Raw genomic sequence first — 18,815 nt, forward strand, 5'->3', positions numbered from 1 at the left:
CTTCTAACCCCCCCCCCCCCCCAAAAAAAAAGATATAGATGTACTATTGTAAAGTGGTTGTTCCACTGGATATCATAAGGTGAATGCACCAATTTGTAAGTCGCTCTGGATAAGAGCGTCTGCTAAATGACGTAAATGTTACGTTACAGCCTTATTCTACAATTGAATAATTTTCTTTTTTCCCCCCCTGATCAATATACAGACAATACCCCATAATGACAAAGCAAAAACAGGTTTTTAGAATTGTTTGCAAATTTTATATATAAAAAATAAAAAAAGAACACTGAAATATCTAATTGACATAAGTATTCTGACCCTTTACTCAGTGCTTTGTGTTGAAGCACCTTTTGGCAGCGATTACCTTTCTAATGATACAGTTTTTAATTGTCAAACATTACTAAAACGGGAGTATCAAAGAACATTTATTTTTGAAAAAGAGGGCTCATTTTTTCATGCGTGGCATTGCTGCTGTACTACGTACCGCTAATAGCAATTTTAGCCAAAGACTGTTATACATTTACATTTTAGTCATTTAGCAGACGCTCTTATCCAGAGCGACTTACAGTAGAGTGAATACATTTCATACATTTTTTTTTTTTTTTTTTCTGTACTGGTCCCCCGTGGGAATCGAACCCACAACCCTGGCATTGCGAACACCATGCTCTACCAACTGAGCCACACGGGACCTATACCAGCTATCTAATCTGTTTTAATCTGTTTTTGTAATGTGCAATAAGCATAAAACACAATTTCTATAACAAATTGGCAACTTTATTCTCATTCTGACAAATAAGCTAGGCTTCTTAATTTCAACATGTGAACAAAGTGGACAGGCTAGCACGCTGTTCAAACAGCTGGAGATTAGACAGAGTGTGTTCATAACTATTCAACTGTTCTACCTTGTTAGCTGAGCAAATAGAGCCAAGTTGGCTAAACGTGGAATATAAAGATTAGCCGGCTAATCTATTGTTAATGAGTGAATGTGCATCATGCATGCTTCTGGTCATTGTTTTTTATTTTAAAAAGAAAAAGGTTGTTTTCAGATCTTGAACCCCTGTTTGATATTGATTGCAACAAAAAAAAGCAGGTTGGCTGGGAGTAGGGGTAGGGATAGGGGGGGTAGGGATAGGGATAGGGGGGCTGGGGGTAGGGATAGGGGGCTGGGAGTAGGGGTAGGGATAGGGGGCTGGGGGCAGGGCTAGGGGGCTAGGGATGGGGATAGGGGGCTGGGAGTAGGGGTAGGGATAGGGATAGGGGGCTGGGAGTAGGGATAGGGGGGCTAGGGGTAGGGATAGGGGGCTGGGGGTAGGGATGGGGGGTAGGGAGTAGGGATGGGGGGCTGGGGGTAGGGATAGGGATAGGGGGGCTGGGGGTAGGGATAGGGGGCTGGGAGTAGGGGTAGGGATAGGGGGGGCTGGGGGTAGGGATGGGGGTAGGGATAGGGGGCTGGGAGTAGGGATGGGGGCTGGGAGTAGGGGTAGGGGCTGGGAGTAGGGGTAGGGGGCTGGGGGTAGGAGTAGGGATGGGGGGCTGGGAGTAGGGGTAGGGGCTGGGAGTAGGGGTAGGGGGCTGGGGGTAGGAGTAGGGATGAGGGGGCTGGGGGTACGATAGGGGGCTGGGAGTAGGGGTAGGGATAGGGGGCTGGGGGCAGGGCTAGGGGGCTAGGGGTAGGGATAGGGGGCTGGGAGTAGGGGTAGGGATAGGGGGCTGGGAGTAGGGGTAGGGATAGGGGGGTAGGGATAGGGGGGCTGGGGGTAGGGATAGGGGGCTGGGGGTAGGGATGGGGGGGTAGGGAGTAGGGATGGGGGGCTGGGGGTAGGGATAGGGATAGGGGGGCTGGGGGTAGGGATGGGGCTGGGAGTAGGGATAGGGGGTAGGGATAGGGGCTAGGGGGTAGGGCTAGGGGGTAAGGATAGGGGGCTAGGGAGTAGGGATAGGGGGCTGGGGGGTAGGGATAGGGGGCTGGGGTAGGGATAGGGGGCTGTGGGTAGGGATAGGGGGCTGGGGGTAGGGATAGGGGGTTGTGGGTAGGGATTGGGGGTAGGGTAGGGGGATGGGGGTAGGGATAGGGGGTTGGGGGGGTAGGGATAGGGGGCTGGGGGCAGGGATAAGGGGTTGTGGGTAGGGATAGGGGGTTGTTGGTAGGGGGATAGGGGGATGGGGGTAGGGATAGGGGGCTGGGGGTAGGGGGATAGGGGGATGGGGGTAGAGAGTAGGGGTAGCAGTATGGGTGTAGGGGTCTCTTGTCTCTCTGCAGTAGACATATGATGAACATCGAATCTCGATAAAATCACAGTATTGAATCGCAAAACATATCAGATAGCCACGTAAGTATTGCCATAATATTGTATTGTGAAGTCCCTTGCAATTCCCAACCTTAGGGAATAGGGTGCCATAGGGCTCTGGTCTAAAGTAGTGCACTATATAGGGACCAGAGCCCATCAGGAAAATAGCAGTGATGGGAAAATATCTATACAGTTAAATATCAAATATCAGGGCTACGGCAGGTTGAAGGGTAAAGGGGCTACGGCAGGCTGAAGGGTAAAGGGGCTACGGCAGGTTGAAGGGTAAAGGGGCTACGGCAGGTTGAAGGGTAAAGGGGCTACGGCAGGCTGAAGGGTAAAGGGGCTACGGCAGGTTGAAGGGTAAAGGGGCTACGGCAGGTTGAAGGGTAAAGGGGCTACGGCAGGTTGAAGGGTAAAGGGGCTACGGCAGGTTGAAGGGTAAAGGGGCTACGGCAGGTTGAAGGCTGAAGGGTAAAGGGGCTACGGCAGGTTGAAGGGTAAAGGGGCTACGGCAGGCTGAAGGGTAAAGGGGCTACGGCAGGCTGAAGGGTAAAGGGGCTACGGCAGGCTGAAGGGTAAAGGGGCTACGGCAGGCTGAAGGGTAAAGGGGCTACGGCAGGCTGAAGGGTAAAGGGGCTACGGCAGGCTGAAGGGTAAAGGGGCTACGGCAGGCTGAAGGGTAAAGGGGCTACGGCAGGTTGAAGGGTAAAGGGGCTACGGCAGGCTGAAGGGTAAAGGGGCTACGGCAGGCTGAAGGGTAAAGGGGCTACGGCAGGTTGAAGGGTAAAGGGGCTACGGCAGGTTGAAGGCTGAAGGGTAAAGGGGCTACGGCAGGTTGAAGGCTGAAGGGTAAAGGGGCTACGGCAGGTTGAAGGGTAAAGGGGCTACGGCAGGCTGAAGGGTAAAGGGGCTACGGCAGGCTGAAGGGTAAAGGGGCTACGGCAGGCTGAAGGGTAAAGGGGCTACGGCAGGCTGAAGGGTAAAGGGGCTACGGCAGGCTGAAGGGTAAAGGGGCTACGGCAGGCTGAAGGGTAAAGGGGCTACGGCAGGCTGAAGGGTAAAGGGGCTACGGCAGGCTGAAGGGTAAAGGGGCTACGGCAGGCTGAAGGGTAAAGGGGCTACGGCAGGCTGAAGGGTAAAGGGGCTACGCAGGCTGAAGGGTAAAGGGGCTACGGCAGGTTGAAGGGTAAAGGGGCTACGGCAGGCTGAAGGGTAAAGGGGCTACGGCAGGCTGAAGGGTAAAGGGGCTACGGCAGGCTGAAGGGTAAAGGGGCTACGGCAGGCTGAAGGGTAAAGGGGCTACGGCAGGCTGAAGGGTAAAGGGGCTACGGCAGGCTGAAGGGTAAAGGGGCTACGGCAGGCTGAAGGGTAAAGGGGCTACGGCAGGCTGAAGGGTAAAGGGGCTACGGCAGGCTGAAGGGTAAAGGGGCTACGGCAGGCTGAAGGGTAAAGGGGCTACGGCAGGCTGAAGGGTAAAGGGGCTACGGCAGGCTGAAGGGTAAAGGGGCTACGGCAGGCTGAAGGGTAAAGGGGCTACGGCAGGCTGAAGGGTAAAGGGGCTACGGCAGGCTGAAGGGTAAAGGGGCTACGGCAGGCTGAAGGGTAAAGGGGCTACGGCAGGTTGAAGGGTAAAGGGGCTACGGCAGGTTGAAGGGTAAAGGGGCTACGGCAGGCTGAAGGGTAAAGGGGCTACGGCAGGCTGAAGGGTAAAGGGGCTACGGCAGGCTGAAGGGTAAAGGGGCTACGGCAGGCTGAAGGGTAAAGGGGCTACGGCAGGCTGAAGGGTAAAGGGGCTACGGCAGGCTGAAGGGTAAAGGGGCTACGGCAGGCTGAAGGGTAAAGGGGCTACGGCAGGCTGAAGGGTAAAGGGGCTACGGCAGGCTGAAGGGTAAAGGGGCTACGGCAGGCTGAAGGGTAAAGGGGCTACGGCAGGCTGAAGGGTAAAGGGGCTACGGCAGGCTGAAGGGTAAAGGGGCTACGGCAGGTTGGGGTAAAGGGGCTACGGCAGGTTGAGGGTAAAGGGGCTACGGCAGGTTGGGGTAAAGGGGCTACGGCAGGTTGGGGTAAAGGGGCTACGGCAGGTTGGGGTAAAGGGGCTACGGCAGGTTGGGGTAAAGGGGCTACGGCAGGTTGGGGTAAAGGGGCTACGGCAGGTTGAAGGGTAAAGGGGCTACGGCAGGTTGGGGTGAAGGGGCTACGGCAGGTTGAAGGGTAAAGGGGCTACGGCAGGTTGAAGGGTAAAGGGGCTACGGCAGGCTGAAGGGTAAAGGGGCTACGGCAGGCTGAAGGGTAAAGGGGCTACGGCAGGTTGGGGTAAAGGGGCTACGGCAGGTTGAAGGGTAAAGGGGCTACGGCAGGTTGAAGGGTAAAGGGGCTACGGCAGGCTGAAGGGTAAAGGGGCTACGGCAGGCTGAAGGGTAAAGGGGCTACGGCAGGTTGAAGGGTAAAGGGGCTACGGCAGGTTGAAGGGTAAAGGGGCTACGGCAGGCTGAAGGGTAAAGGGGCTACGGCAGGCTGAAGGGTAAAGGGGCTACGGCAGGCTGAAGGGTAAAGGGGCTACGGCAGGCTGAAGGGTAAAGGGGCTACGGCAGGCTGAAGGGTAAAGGGGCTACGGCAGGCTGAAGGGTAAAGGGGCTACGGCAGGCTGAAGGGTAAAGGGGCTACGGCAGGCTGAAGGGTAAAGGGCTACGGCAGGCTGAAGGGTAAAGGGGCTACGGCAGGCTGAAGGGTAAAGGGGCTACGGCAGGCTGAAGGGTAAAGGGGCTACGGCAGGCTGAAGGGTAAAGGGGCTACGGCAGGCTGAAGGGTAAAGGGGCTACGGCAGGCTGAAGGGTAAAGGGGCTACGGCAGGCTGAAGGGTAAAGGGGCTACGGCAGGCTGAAGGGTAAAGGGGCTACGGCAGGCTGAAGGGTAAAGGGGCTACGGCAGGCTGAAGGGTAAAGGGGCTACGGCAGGCTGAAGGGTAAAGGGGCTACGGCAGGCTGAAGGGTAAAGGGGCTACGGCAGGCTGAAGGGTAAAGGGGCTACGGCAGGCTGAAGGGTAAAGGGGCTACGGCAGGCTGAAGGGTAAAGGGGCTACGGCAGGCTGAAGGGTAAAGGGGCTACGGCAGGCTGAAGGGTAAAGGGGCTACGGCAGGCTGAAGGGTAAAGGGGCTACGGCAGGCTGAAGGGTAAAGGGGCTACGGCAGGCTGAAGGGTAAAGGGGCTACGGCAGGCTGAAGGGTAAAGGGGCTACGGCAGGCTGAAGGGTAAAGGGGCTACGGCAGGTTGAAGGGTAAAGGGGCTACGGCAGGCTGAAGGGTAAAGGGGCTACGGCAGGCTGAAGGGTAAAGGGGCTACGGCAGGTTGAAGGGTAAAGGGGCTACGGCAGGCTGAAGGGTAAAGGGGCTACGGCAGGTTGAAGGGTAAAGGGGCTACGGCAGGCTGAAGGGTAAAGGGGCTACGGCAGGCTGAAGGGTAAAGGGGCTACGGCAGGCTGAAGGGTAAAGGGGCTACGGCAGGCTGAAGGGTAAAGGGGCTACGGCAGGTTGAAGGGTAAAGGGGCTACGGCAGGCTGAAGGGTAAAGGGGCTACGGCAGGTTGAAGGGTAAAGGGGCTACGGCAGGTTGAAGGGTAAAGGGGCTACGGCAGGTTGAAGGGTAAGGCAGTGCGTGAAGGAGAGGTGGAATCTGAAAGGAGGAACCTGATCAATGTAGAGCTGTTGTTTTGAGAGTTGGAGAGATCCAAACATTACTCTGAGGAATTCTCCCACTACCAGGGACTTGTTTCCCCATGGCACCCTATTCCCTATATAGTGCCCTACTTTAGAATAGGGTGCCATAGGGCTCTGGTCTAAAGTAGTGCACTATATAGGGAATAGGGGCTCTGGTCTAAAGTAGTGCACTATATAGGGAATAGGGGCTCTGGTCTAAAGTAGTGCACTATATAGGGAATAGGGCTCTGGTCTAAAGTAGTGCACTATATAGGGAATAGGGTGCCATAGGGCTCTGGTCTAAAGTAGTGCACTATATAGGGAATAGGGTGCCATAGGGCTCTGGTCTAAAGTAGTGCACTATATAGGGAATAGGGTGCCATAGGGCTCTGGTCTAAAGTAGTGCACTATATAGGGGCTCTGGTCTAAAGTAGGGCACTATACAGGGAATAGGGCTCTGGTCTAAAGTAGTGCACTATACAGGGAATAGCATGCCATTTGGGACCCTGTCTCCGCCTCCTGATCTGAACAGTGAGAGCAGTTGAACCATGAAAGGGTTGTGAACTTAAGCATCGTAAAGACAACCCACCCTCCACCTTCCTCCCCATCTCTTCTCCCCCCCTCTTTCTCCCCCCCTCTTTCTCCCCCCTCTTCCTCCCCATCTCTTCTCCCCCCCTCTTTCTCCCCCCCTCTTTCTCCCCCCCTCTTTCTCCCCCCTCTTCCTCCCCATCTCTTCTCCCCCCCTCTTTCTCCCCCCTCTTCCTCCCCATCTCTTCTCCCCCCCTCTTTCTCCCCCCTCATCCTCCCCATCTCTTCTCCCCCCTCTTTCTCCCCCCTCTTCCTCCCCCCTCTTTCTCCCCCCTCTTCCTCCCCATCTCTTCTCCCCCCTCTTTCTCCCCCCTCTTTCTCCCCCCTCTTCCTCCCCATCTCTTCTCCCCCCCTCTTTCTCCCCCCTCTTTCTCCCCCCTCTTTCTCCCCATCTCTTCTCCCCCCCTCTTTCTCCCCCCTCTTCCTCCCCATCTCTTCTCCCCCCTCTTCCTCCCCATCTCTTCTCCCCCCCTCTTTCTCCCCCCTCTTCCTCCCCATCTCTTCTCCCCCCTCTTTCTCCCCCCCTCTTTCTCCCCCCTCTTCCTCCCCCTCCTCGGAAGGCGTTTCCTTTCCTATACACAAAGGTCTGGTATTAAGCGGGGAAACGGGAAGCATTGGATTGTGGTTTTGAAGAGGAAGCCACGTATTTCAGTCAGCCTCCTGGACCATATGTCTTTCAGAGACCAACTGGTTGTTGTTCCAACTAGTATGGAGACTAAATCATCTCCCCCCCCCCCCCCCCCCCCCCGAGTCACACTAACATGATGGACTGGCAAGCTTCTTCACAAACCACCGTTTAAACACACACACACACTGTGCTGCACATCCCTATCCCCTCTTCTTGCTCTTATTTTCCTCTCTCCTTTCTTTCCCCATTTGTTTCCCTTTCTCTCTCTCTCTTTAGAGTTGTGGGGGTCAGAGAACTGATCTCCACAGTTCAGCATCCTTGACCTCTCCCCCCCCACACACACACACACACACACACACACACACACACACACACACACACACACACACACACACACACACACACACACACACACCATATGTTTTACACACCCATAGACTCTTAACTCATCCACCATAGGCCCATACTAAAACCCACTGAATTGCTGGTAGGTGGATTTTTATTTCATTTTGTATTATTTATCCTTTTATTTAACCAGGCTAGTTAGTTAAGAACCAATGAAGGCCTGGCAAGAGGTCTCCTGTTGGTACGGGGACGGAGATAAACAAACACAAACAAATTCAACAGCAGACAAACTGGGTGTTGGGGGGAGGGGGTGTAGTAAAACAACAGGTCTAAGGCACTGTATCTCAGTGCTAGAGGCGTCACTACAGACCCTGGTTCGATTCCGGGCTGTATCACAACCGGCCGTGTTTGTGAGTTCCCATAGGGCGGCTCATAATTGGCCCAGCGTCGTCCGTGTTAGGGGAGGGTTTTAGCCGGGCTGGGCCGTCATTGTAAATAAGAATTTGTTCTTAACTGATTTGCCTAGTTAAATAAAAGTTTTAAAGTTTAAATAAAACATTTTTATTCAAACCACCATGGCCTGTAGGTTGGCTTGGAGGGAATTCCAATACCAGGGGGCTGGGTAATGAAAGGACATTTTTACATGATCGGGTTCAAATCTTCGGGAATCTTAGCATAAAACGGACCCTACAGGTCCACAGACGATGCCATCGCACTGCACACTGCCCTATCCCCATCTGGACAAGAGGAATACCTATGTAAGAATGCTGTTCATTGACTACAGCTCAGCCTTTAACACCATCGTACCCTTCAAGCTCTTCATTAAGCTCCTGGCCCTTGGTCTCAACCCCTCACTGTACAACTGGATCCTGGACTTCCTGACGGGCCGCCGTCCAGGTGGTGAAGGTAGGAAGCAACACCTCCACCCCGCTGATCCTCAACACTGGGGCCCCACAAGGGTGTGTTCTCAGCCCCCTCCTGTACTCCCTGTTCACCCATGACTGCGTGGCCATGCACGCCTCCAACTCAATCATCAAGTTTGCAGATGACAACCGTAGTAGGCTTGATTACCATTAATGACGAGACAGCCTACAGGGGAGGAGGTGAGAGCCCTGGGAGAGTGGTGCCAGGAAAATAACCTCTCCCTCAACGTCAACAAAAACAAAGGAGCTGATCGTGTACTTCAGGAAACAGCAGAGAGAGCACGCTTCCTATCCACATCGATGGGACAGTAGTGGAGAAGGTGGAAAGCTTCAAGTTCCTCGGCGTACACATCACTGACAATATGAAATGGTCCGTCCCCACAGAAAGATTCTCCAGAGGGTAGTGAGGTCTACCCAAAGCATTACCGGGGTCACACTGCCTGCCCTCCAGGACATCTACACCACCCGATGTCACAGGAAGGGTGAAAGAATTATCAAGGACATCAACCACCCGAACCACGGCCTGTTCACCCCGCTATCATCCAGAAGGCGAGGTCAGTACAGGTGGATCAAAGCTGGGAATGAGAGACTGAAAAACAGCTTGTATCTCTATAGTAACTGTAACTCTACCTCCATGTACATATTACCTCAATTACCTCGACTAACCGGTGCCCCCGCACATTGACTCTGTATCGGTACCCCCTGTATATAGCCTCCACATTGACTCTGTACCGTAACACCCTGTATATAGCCTCCACATTGACTCCGTACCGGTACCCCCTGTATATAGCCTCCACATTGACTCTGTACCGTAACACCCTGTATATAGCCTCCAATATTGACTCTGTACCGTAACACCCTGTATATAGCCTCCAATATTGACTCTGCACCGTAACACCCTGTATATAGCCTCCAATATTGACTCTGTACCGTAACACCCTGTATATAGCCTCCAATATTGACTCTGCACCGTAACACCCTGTATATAGCCTCCACATTGACTCTGTACCATAACACCCTGTATATAGCCTCCACATTGACTCAGTACCGTAACACCCTGTATATAGCCTCCACATTGACTCTGTACCGTAACACCCTGTATATAGCCTCCACATTGACTCTGTACCGGTACCCCCTGTATATAGCCTCCACATTGACTCTGTACCGGTACCCCCCTGTATATAGCCTCCACATTGACTCTGTACCGTAACACCCTGTATACAGCCTCCACATTGACTCTGTACCGTAACACCCTGTATATAGCCTCCACATTGACTCTGTACCGTAACACCCTGTATATAGCCTCCACATTGACTCTGTACCGTAACACCCTGTATATAGCCTCTACATTGACTCTGTACCGTAACACCCTGTATATAGCCTCCACATTGACTCTGTACCGTAACACCCTGTATATAGCCTCCACATTGACTCTGTACTGTAACACCCTGTATATAGCCTCCACATTGACTCTGTACCGTAACACCCTGTATATAGTCTCCACATTGACTCTGTACCGTAATACCCTGTATATAGCCTCCACATTGACTCTGTACCGTAACACCCTGTATATAGCCTCCACATTGACTCTGTACCGGTACCCCCTGTATATAGCCTCCACATTGACTCTGTACCGTAATACCCTGTATATAGCCTCCACATTGACTCTGTACCGTAACACCCTGTATATAGCCTCCACATTGACTCTGTACCGTAACACCCTGTATATAGCCTCCACACTGGTCTTTAATTATTTGTTGCTGTTATTTTTTACTAATCTATTTTTTACTTAACCAACGTTGCAGTTAAGTTAATATAAGTGTTAGGGGCTCATAAGTCAGCATTTCACTGTAAGGTCTACTACACCTGTTGTATTCAGCATTTCACTGTAAGGTCTACTACACCTGTTGTATTCAGCATTTCACTGTAAGGTCTACTACACCTGTTGTATTCAGCATTTCACTGTGAGGTGACTACACCTGTTGTATTCAGCATTTCACTGTGAGGTCTACTACACCTGTTGTATTCAGCATTTCACTGTGAGGTCTACTACACCTGTTGTATTCAGCATTTCACTGTGAGGTCTACTACACCTGTTGTATTCAGCATTTCACTGTGAGGTCTACTACACCTGTTGTATTCAGCATTTCACTGTGAGGTCTACTACACCTGTTGTATTCAGCATTTCACTGTGAGGTCTACTACACCTGTTGTATTCAGCATTTCACTGTGAGGTCTACTACACCTGTTGTATTCAGCATTTCACTGTGAGGTCTACTACACCTGTTGTATTCAGCATTTCACTGTGAGGTCTACTACACCTGTTGTATTCAGCATTTCACTGTAAGGTCTACTACACCTGTTGTATTCAGCATTTCACTGTAAGGTCTACTACACCTGTTGTATTCAGCATTTCACTGTGAGGTGACTACACCTGTTGTATTCAGCATTTCACTGTGAGGTCTACTACACCTGTTGTATTCAGCATTTCACTGTAAGGTCTACTACACCTGTTGTATTCAGCATTTCACTGTAAGGTCTACTACACCTGTTGTATTCAGCATTTCACTGTGAGGTCTACTACACCTGTTGTATTCAGCATTTCACTGTGAGGTCTACTACACCTGTTGTATTCAGCATTTCACTGTGAGGTCTACTACACCTGTTGTATTCAGCATTTCACTGTGAGGTCTACTACACCTGTTGTATTCAGCATTTCACTGTGAGGTCTACTACACCTGTTGTATTCAGCATTTCACTGTGAGGTCTACTACACCTGTTGTATTCAGCATTTCACTGTGAGGTCTACTACACCTGTTGTATTCAGCATTTCACTGTGAGGTCTACTACACCTGTTGTATTCAGCATTTCACTGTGAGGTCTACTACACCTGTTGTATTCAGCATTTCACTGTGAGGTCTACTACACCTGTTGTATTCAGCATTTCACTGTGAGGTCTACTACACCTGTTGTATTCAACATTTCACTGTGAGGTCGACTACACCTGTTGTATTCAGCATTTCACTGTAAGGTCTACTACACCTGTTGTATTCAGCATTTCACTGTAAGGTGACTACACCTGTTGTATTCAGCATTTCACTGTAAGGTCTACTACACCTGTTGTATTCAGCATTTCACTGTGAGGTCTACTACACCTGTTGTATTCAGCATTTCACTGTAAGGTCTACTACACCTGTTGTATTCAGCATTTCACTGTAAGGTCTACTACACCTGTTGTATTCAGCATTTCACTGTGAGGTCTACTACACCTGTTGTATTCAGCATTTCACTGTGAGGTCTACACCTGTTGTATTCAGCATTTCACTGTGAGGTCTACTACACCTGTTGTATTCAGCATTTCACTGTGAGGTCTACTACACCTGTTGTATTCAGCATTTCACTGTGAGGTCTACACTTGTTGTATTCAGCATTTCACTGTGAGGTCTACTACACCTGTTGTATTCAGCATTTCACTGTGAGGTCTACTACACCTGTTGTATTCAGCATTTCACTGTAAGGTCTACTACACCTGTTGTATTCAGCATTTCACTGTGAGGTCTACTACACCTGTTGTATTCAGCATTTCACTGTGAGGTCTACTACACCTGTTGTATTCAGCATTTCACTGTGAGGTCTACTACACCTGTTGTATTCAGCATTTCACTGTAAAGGTCTACTACACCTGTTGTATTCAGCATTTCACTGTGAGGTCTACTACACCTGTTGTATTCAGCATTTCACTGTGAGGTCTACTACACCTGTTGTATTCAGCATTTCACTGTAAAGGTCTACTACACCTGTTGTATTGGGTGCATGTGAAATAGTATCACCATAGTCCAATACAGAGAGGAAGGTACAATGAATCAACTCTTTTCTGCCGGTAATAAAACCCAAGACGCAGCAAGGTTTTCTACATGGGTGGTGAAGCTCAACGTCTCATCCTCCCAAAGATATTTGTAACCTGGACCCCCCGCCTTTTGCCTTCAGAACAGCCTCAATTCGTCGGGTCATGGACTCTACAAAGTGTTGAAAGCCGTTCCACAGGGATGCTGGTCCATGTTGACTCCAATGCTTCCCCACAGTTGTGTCAAGTTGGATGGATGTCCTTTGGGTGGTGGACCATTCTTGATTCACACAGGAAACTGTTGAGTGTGAAAAACCCAGCAGCGTTGCAGTTCTTGACACCTTCAAACCGGTGCGCCTGGCACCTACTACCATACCCCGTTCAAAGGCACTTAAATATTTTGCCTTGCCCATTCACCCTCTGAATGGCACACATACACAATCCAAGAATCGGCAAATGTTTCACAATCCATGTGTGGAAAGCTCTTAGAGACTTACCCAGAAAGACTCACAGCTGTAATCACTGCCAATGTATTGATTCCGGAATGAACAGGGCCTAAAAATCAATTTTTTTTGTCCATTTGCTTTCTAATGTTTCTATAACAATAAATATATTCCTATTAAGAAGTAATATGTTATATATTTAATTTTATTTCAGTCTTTTATCCAAAATATCACAGATGAGAGACCAACATTTTCACCTGCCCCTTTAAGGGGGGAGGTTACCGTGGTAACAGCTAGTAGCAGAGTTTTGCCGAGCAGTTTAAACTCAAACTTTGAAAAACTATGTAAATATTCAAGAAACACAAGGACAAAGTCTCACTTCAGTAGACTTTAGTTTCAAGTAAATTAGACCAACTTTTTATGCTTCAAAAAAAAAAAATGAATCTTTCACTCAGCTCTTCATGTGCGCCGCACAGGCCCAGCCAGGCAGTGTTGCAGTGCGAGGTGGGATATGCTGTAGGATTTGTAGTTCTTTGACTTTTTGTGTGATTATTATTTTATTTTTTTAATTTACCAGCTATGAAACAAAATGGCAGAAATACTAAGAAATCTTCTACTGCGTCATTTATTTTATTATACATGTGATCATACTTGACTCTTTATTCACAAATGCGAGTGAAATGTTGAATGTTGACACTCTGCATTCCTGACCCATGACGTCCAGAGAACATTCTTCCCAGAGTCTTGATGATCATCCAAATGCTTCCAGGTGCTTTTTTATTTTTTACAAAACTGGAGTCAACTTTTTGGGATGACACTGGGTCCCATTTATGTGTGGCAAAAACCAAACACTGCATTCCACAATAAGAGTTTTTAGATACGAAGACATTTATTATAAATTAAATTAAACTGTTCCACGAAAATGTGGAATCTGACAGCAGATCGGTAGAAATGGTAGAAGAAACCTAGAGAGGAACCAGGCTCTGAGGGGTGGCCAGTCCTCTTCTGGCTGTGCCGGGTGGAGATTATAACAGAACATGGCCAAGATGTTCAAATGTTCATAAATGACCAGCATTGGTCAAATAATAATACGCCAATGGTAGAATCTACCAGTAGGAGCGGGAGGAGAATTGTTCAGTCATTTTTTTAAAATGTTTAACTAATGGTTATCTTGATCTTTAAAAATGTTGTCCAATCGATTGTTTGAAAGAGCAGACTACTTTCGGTCAGCCGAGGTTTTTTGGCGTTGGCGACAGCCCTAGTAGTGTTACAGGCTGACCACATCGCTTGTGTCGCGTGCGCGAGCGTTGCAAAATAAATTTAGAAATCTATATTATTCAATTATTGCACCCACACTGCTCGCGGGCGCCAACGAGCGTCTGCGTTGCCAAGGGCTAAAATAGAACTCCTTTCTATTTCTTCTACGCAGATCGCGCTGAAAGTCCTGCCTCTCCCATCTCCTCATTGGTTTATAGAAGCAGGTACCCACGTGCCATCTCCTCATTGGTTATACCCATGTGGGTGACTGAAAGACGAACAATGTCAGTGGCGGTAACACGGAACCCAAACTGGCTGTGCGTGTGTGTCACGAGAATTCTCAATGATGATAACAATCACTATAGCTTTGACCAATTCCCCCTAGGTTGTAAAACTAGGGTTAATAAGAAATAGGCAAAGTCCCAGATTTCTGCAAAAGGTTGGTTCTTTATTCACGAGAGCTCTGAAGTCAAAAATGCATACACAGTCATTGTATAACTCTCACCCCCACCGACGCCCACACACACACATGCAGTTTTATCACTTTTCTATCAGCCTTGACAGTTTCTCGCCATTCCCCCCCTCCCTAGATTAGAGAGGTCTTGGAAGGAGCCTCTTTCCTGTTGTCCTTTGTTGTCTCAACTCTCACATTACTACATAGTAACACAATAGTCTAGTCACACATATTATGGAATTATGACTCTTAACACATTTCATACAATTATATGATTTTAGGGTGGAATCCTTTAGTCATTACTTTAAACATATAAATTCCTTTATCAGTGCGCCATCATGCATAAATGTATTTTGTCCCCCCACACCAAATGCGATCACGACACGCAGGTTAAAATATCCAAACAAACTCTGAACCAATTACATTCATTTGGGGACAGGTCGAAAAGCATTAAACCTTTTATGGCAATTTAGCTAGCTAGCTAATTTGTCCTATTTAGCTAGCTTGCTGTTGCTCGCTAATTTGTCCTGGGATATAAATGTTGAGATGTTATTTTACCTGAAATGCACAAGGTCCTCTACTCCGACAATTAATCCACACACAAAACGGCCAACCGAATCATTTCTAGTCATCTCTCCTCCCAGGCTTTTTCTCCTCTTGACTATTGCGATTGGCAACTTTCATGATAGTTTTGGTTTAGTACATCGAAATACATGTTTTTAAAATGTATTGATACATTTATTTTTTTTGCCCTCCATCCTTGTGCGTTGTTGCTAGTGCCAACAGTGGTATCTGTGACAACCCAGGCTGTGTTTTGGGAAGCGCTGTCCACAGAGAGAACTTTTTTTTATGCACAACAGACAACACGGACATGGTCTGGGGATACTTTTTGTTCTAGAACTTTCTACGTGTTCTAATGACTATGTAACAGAGGAGGTCCATGTCTGACGACATCCTGAGTTTAATGCAGCACGATTATAGTCAAAGGGGAGTCCATGCTGCAGTCAGAACTACAGTCTACTGGTGGACTTTCTCTACAAGACTGTGTTCAGTCTACTAGTGGTAGACCTCTCCCTCCGATCTCCAAACTGCTAACCCGTACAATGAAACTGACGAGTAATACTTCATTAGTTATAGAAGCTAACCCCTATTCATTTTTTTAAATATTTTTTATATATATATATATATTAATCTTTAATAGAGAGATTCCTCAGGATCTGTGTATTTTATGGAAAGCATTTCGCAATTTCCCACGTAAGCCTTCACTAACCCAAATTTCTCCTGGATAGGAAATTGCTGTCATATTTCAAGGGTTGCCTCACTTGAGTGTTTTTGATGTGTTTGATTTGTGCCCTAAAGAGCTCTCCAACTTCTAACAGCTGTTAGCTTGTAAGCCAGTGATGGGAAGGAGACCTAGAATGGAATGTTATTCTATATTTGATGTGGCGTTGGACCTAAAGGCCAGTTTCCTGGACACAGATTAGGTCTAATTTGAGTCATGGACTAAAATGCACTTTCAATGGAGATTCCCCATGCTTATATTCTCTGCTCGTTGTTCGGTCTCTGGATGAGTCATAAACTGGAGGCATATTGCAGGGAAGGTATGAGGGCTCTTTGTGAATCTATGCTGGGTTCAGAGCTGAGGAGCATAGCATAGCATACCATACCATAGCATTATGACTCATTTCTCTCATTTCATTGAGGATGTTTTGTTTTTGTAACTATGTTATTGTATTGGATTCTCTCCTATAGTCTCCATATATTTATATGTACATATTCTCATTCCATCGCTTTAGATGTGTGTGTATAAGGTAGTTGTTGGGGAATTGTTAGATTACTTGTTAGATATTACATCACTGTCGCAACTAGAAGCACAAGCATTTCACTACACTCGCAATAACATCTGCTAACATTTTACATTTTAGTCATTTAGCAGACGCTCTTATCCAGAGCGACTTACAGTAGTGAATGCATACATTTCATACATTTTCATTTCATGCATTATTTTTTAATTTTTTTTGTACTGGCCCCCCGTGGGAATCGAACCCACAACCCTGGTGTTGCAAACACCATGCTCTACCAACTGAGCTACAGGGAAGGACGTGTAACCTCGTGTATGTGACCAATAAGGATTTGATTTTGAACAGGTGTGTGAGAGACCAGGTGTGTGTGTGTGTGTTGCAGGTCTAGATGCAGAGCTGTACTATGTGAGGGATGATGTGGTGAACCACTATGCTCTCTCCTTCATCCTGCCTGTATCCAGCGAGACCAACAGCCTGCACTTCACCTGGCGCTCCAAGGACAAGGTACACACACACACACACACACACACACACACACACACACACACACACACACACACACACACACACAGGATATCTAGGATGTGTAGGATATCTCTCCCTCCGTTGCCTGTGCACAACAAAATCAACAACTAACGCGAGCGAGAAGAGCTAATATCTAACAAAAGAACATTAGAGAAACTCTGTCAAACTTTAGTTAGCTAGTTGGCCATCAAAATTGCACTGATAAACGATGGGGAATTATTAGCCTCATCGTCCTTCTGCAACTCGCCTGCCAAACGCAGAGTCCCGGCGCCCCCTCTGCCCTGCTGTCTCGCTGTGTGACTCTACTCTGTACTGCGGGACGCCAGTCAATAGGCTAAACCATCGCTGATAGAGGATGCTATCGTAGTATCGCCCAACACACACACACACACACACACACACACACACACACACACACACACACACACACACACCAATCCTCCTCTCCTCTCCTGCAGGTTGATTACAGGATGGGTTTCCATGTAGACAACCCTGCAGCTATGAACCAACCACAGAGCAACATCTCTAACCAAGGGGAGGTGCCTCGCACAGCCTCAGGTCTGTCTACCAATCACCGCTTCCCATTACCCTCGGGTATTATAAATGTCTTTTAGCCTACATATTCTGTTGTATTATGAAATGTATGTATCCGTGTTTAGTAGGATCAGCCATCAGGATCGTGTGTGTGTTGCTAAATCAATCAATAAATCAAATATAGTCCTTTTCCATCACCAGTTGTGATCGTGACCTGGCCCAGACTCTGAAGAGAAAGTTTAATGGGCAGCCCGATGTACTCCTGTCGTCTTCTGTCTCTCTCATGTAGCAATGCATCTTCCTCCTCTCTCTCTCTCTCTCTCCCTCTCTCTCTCTCTCTCTCTCTCTCTCTCTCTCTCTCTCTCTCTCTCTCTCTCTCTCTCTCTCTCTCTCTCTCTCTCTCTCTCTCTCTCTCTCTCTCTCTCTCTCTCTCTCAGTAAACAAACGTGAGAAGACAACAAAACAATATCATTAAAAAAAAGATTAGAAATGAAACAGTAAACATTACACTCACGGACGTTTGAAAGAGCCGACAGGTTTCAGGTGTTAAAATATCCGCTGCAGAACCTTCAGAAAGTTTTCACACCCCTTGTCTATTTCCATGTTGTGTTACAGCCTGACTTTACAATGGATTCAATTACCACTTAACGTCACTACACACAAAACCCCATAATGTCAAAGTGGAATTATGTTTTTTGAAATGTTTATAAATCATAAAAAAATGAAAATCTGAAATGTCTCGTGTCAAGTATACAAAACCCTTTTGTTATGTCATACCTAAATAAGTTCAGGTGTAAAAAAATGTACCGTAAATTCCGGACTATAAGTCGCAACTTTTTTCCCAGGCTTTGAACCTCGCGGCTTAAACAATGACGCGGCTAATATATGGATTTTACCGGCTTTCAATTGTTTTTTCTCCAAAAAACACATTCTGTGACGTGCTCAGTTTTTTGCCAGCATGAAGCTTTCATTAGACCAATGAAATTGCCGAACGGGTTAAGGTCAAACAACTTTTTGGTTTACTGTTTAGATTAAATCGAGCGCTCTCAAACTTCCCATCATTCTGATTACGGTAGTCATTTTGTCACCCTCATCATGGCAAAGACACAGAGAAATGCATATGATGCAGCTTTCAAGTTGAAGGCGATTGATCTGGCTGTTGGAAAAGGAAATAGAGCTGCTGCACGGGAGCTTGGTCTTAATGAGGTGATGATAAGACGTTGGAAACAGCAGCGTGAGGAATTGACTCAGTGCAAAAAGACAACTAAAGCTTACTGCTATTTTTTTATTTTTGTTACAAGCCGTGTTTCGTTAAAGCCTATTTATTTTTGTTACAAGCCGTGTTTCGTTAAAGCCTATTTATTTTTGTTACAAGCCGTGTTTCGTTAAAGCCTGTGTAAAGTTAATTTGTTTCAATGTACCGGTAGGCACCTGCGGCTTATAGACATGTGCAGCTTATTTATGTTCAAAATAATATATATATTTTTTAATTCAGT

General features: G+C 47.9%; 1 protein-coding gene and 1 non-coding gene across 3 annotated transcripts in view; one reads left to right on the plus strand and one right to left on the minus strand.

Annotated features, from left to right (window-relative positions):
- The window catches only part of LOC106574121 (tyrosine-protein kinase RYK), a 144,338-nt gene that overhangs the window by 40,943 nt on the left and 84,580 nt on the right, over positions 1 to 18,815 (plus strand). For both annotated transcript variants that reach the window (XM_014149734.3, XM_014149735.3), the window contains exons 2-3: positions 16,643 to 16,764; positions 17,244 to 17,343. In XM_014149734.3, coding sequence (XP_014005209.1) covers positions 16,643 to 16,764; positions 17,244 to 17,343 — 222 coding nt within the window. The remainder of the gene's footprint in view (positions 1 to 16,642; positions 16,765 to 17,243; positions 17,344 to 18,815) is intronic.
- trnaa-cgc (transfer RNA alanine (anticodon CGC)) lies at positions 612 to 687 on the minus strand. Its single transcript has one exon. It is a non-coding gene; the product is annotated as a tRNA-Ala (tRNA).

The sequence above is a fragment of the Salmo salar genome, chromosome 16, assembly GCF_965601325.2.
Source record: "Salmo salar chromosome 16, fSalSal1, whole genome shotgun sequence".
Lineage (NCBI taxonomy): Eukaryota > Metazoa > Chordata > Actinopteri > Salmoniformes > Salmonidae > Salmo > Salmo salar.